General features: G+C 43.7%; 1 protein-coding gene across 1 annotated transcript; it reads left to right on the top strand.

Moving 5' to 3' along the window:
• The first annotated feature begins 322 nt into the window (after positions 1 to 322).
• On the top strand, positions 323 to 1,282 carry LOC126080066 (olfactory receptor 56A4-like). Its single transcript, XM_049891381.1, has one exon. The coding sequence runs from the start codon at positions 335 to 337 to the stop codon at positions 1,280 to 1,282; it is 948 nt and encodes a 315-aa protein (XP_049747338.1). The 5' UTR covers positions 323 to 334.
• Positions 1,283 to 1,638: the final 356 nt, after the last annotated feature.

Genomic DNA, 1,638 nt, shown 5'->3' with positions numbered 1-1,638 from the left:
TAGGGCAATTCTACTCTGTCACATAGGGTCACTATGAATGGGAATCAACTCTGTGGCAAAAAACAAGTGTTTTTTAAAAAGATGAAGTGATATAAATAAATAATGAATATAAAGCACTCAGTATAGCGCCTGGCACATGATAGGTACTTAATTTAATGTCAGTGGTGATGATGATGATGATGATGATGATGATTTTAAAATTGCATTGGGTCAAGCTAAGTACACCAATGGACTCCATGTTCCAGTGCATATACAACACGTATTTTCTATGCTGATATACTTTTGTCCTACATTTAAAGGTACTCTGGATTTCAGCTTGATCAAGATACTTTGCATGGCATCACCCAGCAACTCCTCCACTGGTTTAGTCTCTGAATTCCTCCTCATTTGCTTTCCTAACTATCAAAGTTGGCAGCACTGGCTGTCCCTGCCCTTCAGCCTCCTCTTCCTCCTGGCCATGGGGACCAATGCTACCCTCCTGATCACCATCTGGCTGGATGCCTCCCTGCACGAGCCCATGTACTACCTACTCAGCCTCCTTTCCCTGCTAGACATTGTGCTCTGCCTCACTGTCATCCCTAAAGTCCTGGCCATCTTCTGGTTTGACCTCAGGTCTATCAGCTTTTCTGCCTGCTTCCTCCAGATGTTCATCATGAACAGTTTCTTGACCATGGAGTCCTGCACATTCATGGTCATGGCCTATGACCGCTATGTGGCCATCTGCCACCCCCTGCGGTACCCATCCATCATCACTGACCAATTTGTGTCTAGGGCTGCCATCTTTGTTGTGGCCAGGAATGCTCTCTTTTCTCTTCCTGTTCCCATCCTCTCTGCCAGGCTAAGATACTGTGATGAGAATATCATCAAAAACTGCATTTGCACTAATCTGTCTGTGTCCAAACTCTCTTGTGATGACATCACATTTAATCAACTCTATCAATTTGTGGCAGGTTGGACCCTGCTGGGCTCTGACCTTATCCTTATTATTCTCTCCTACTCTTTCATCCTGAATGCTGTGCTCAGGATCAAGGCTGAGGAAGCTATGGCCAAGGCCCTGAGCACCTGTGGTTCCCACTTTATCCTCATCCTCTTCTTCAGCACAGTCCTCCTGGTTCTGGTCATCACTAACCTGGCCAGAAAGAGAATTCCCCTAGATATCCCCATCCTGCTCAATATCCTGCACCACCTCATACCCCCAGCTCTGAACCCCATTGTTTATGGTGTGCGAACCAAAGAGATAAAGCAAGGAATCCAGAAGCTGCTGAGGAAGTTGAAAAGGTAAAAAGGATCAGACTCACCTTTGGAATCATTAATAAAAATAGGGAATTGTTTTTATGTCATAAAGGAACTGTCAGTTTTTAATCCTAGAATGAGTTCTGATTCTGCTTTTTCCTCAGATCTGTGGCAGTAATGAAGACATTCACTTATGAACTTTTGTTTCGTATTTTTTTAAAGGAAATCTATCTTTCCTGGATTCTGTGGTTACCTGGAAATTTTTTTTTGACTTAATTCCTGACAGAGGGCCTTGGCTAGCCTTAGCTAAATGGAGCTTGACTAGAGGGGGAGTGTTTGACCATTAAAGCAACAATCTCCAACAATCTGCCTCTTGTTTTACAAAGGACATAGTTGCCTCTTTTG

Source organism: Elephas maximus, chromosome 7 (assembly GCF_024166365.1).
Source record: "Elephas maximus indicus isolate mEleMax1 chromosome 7, mEleMax1 primary haplotype, whole genome shotgun sequence".
NCBI lineage: Eukaryota > Metazoa > Chordata > Mammalia > Proboscidea > Elephantidae > Elephas > Elephas maximus.
This window is presented reverse-complemented; position numbering and strand designations above follow the sequence as displayed.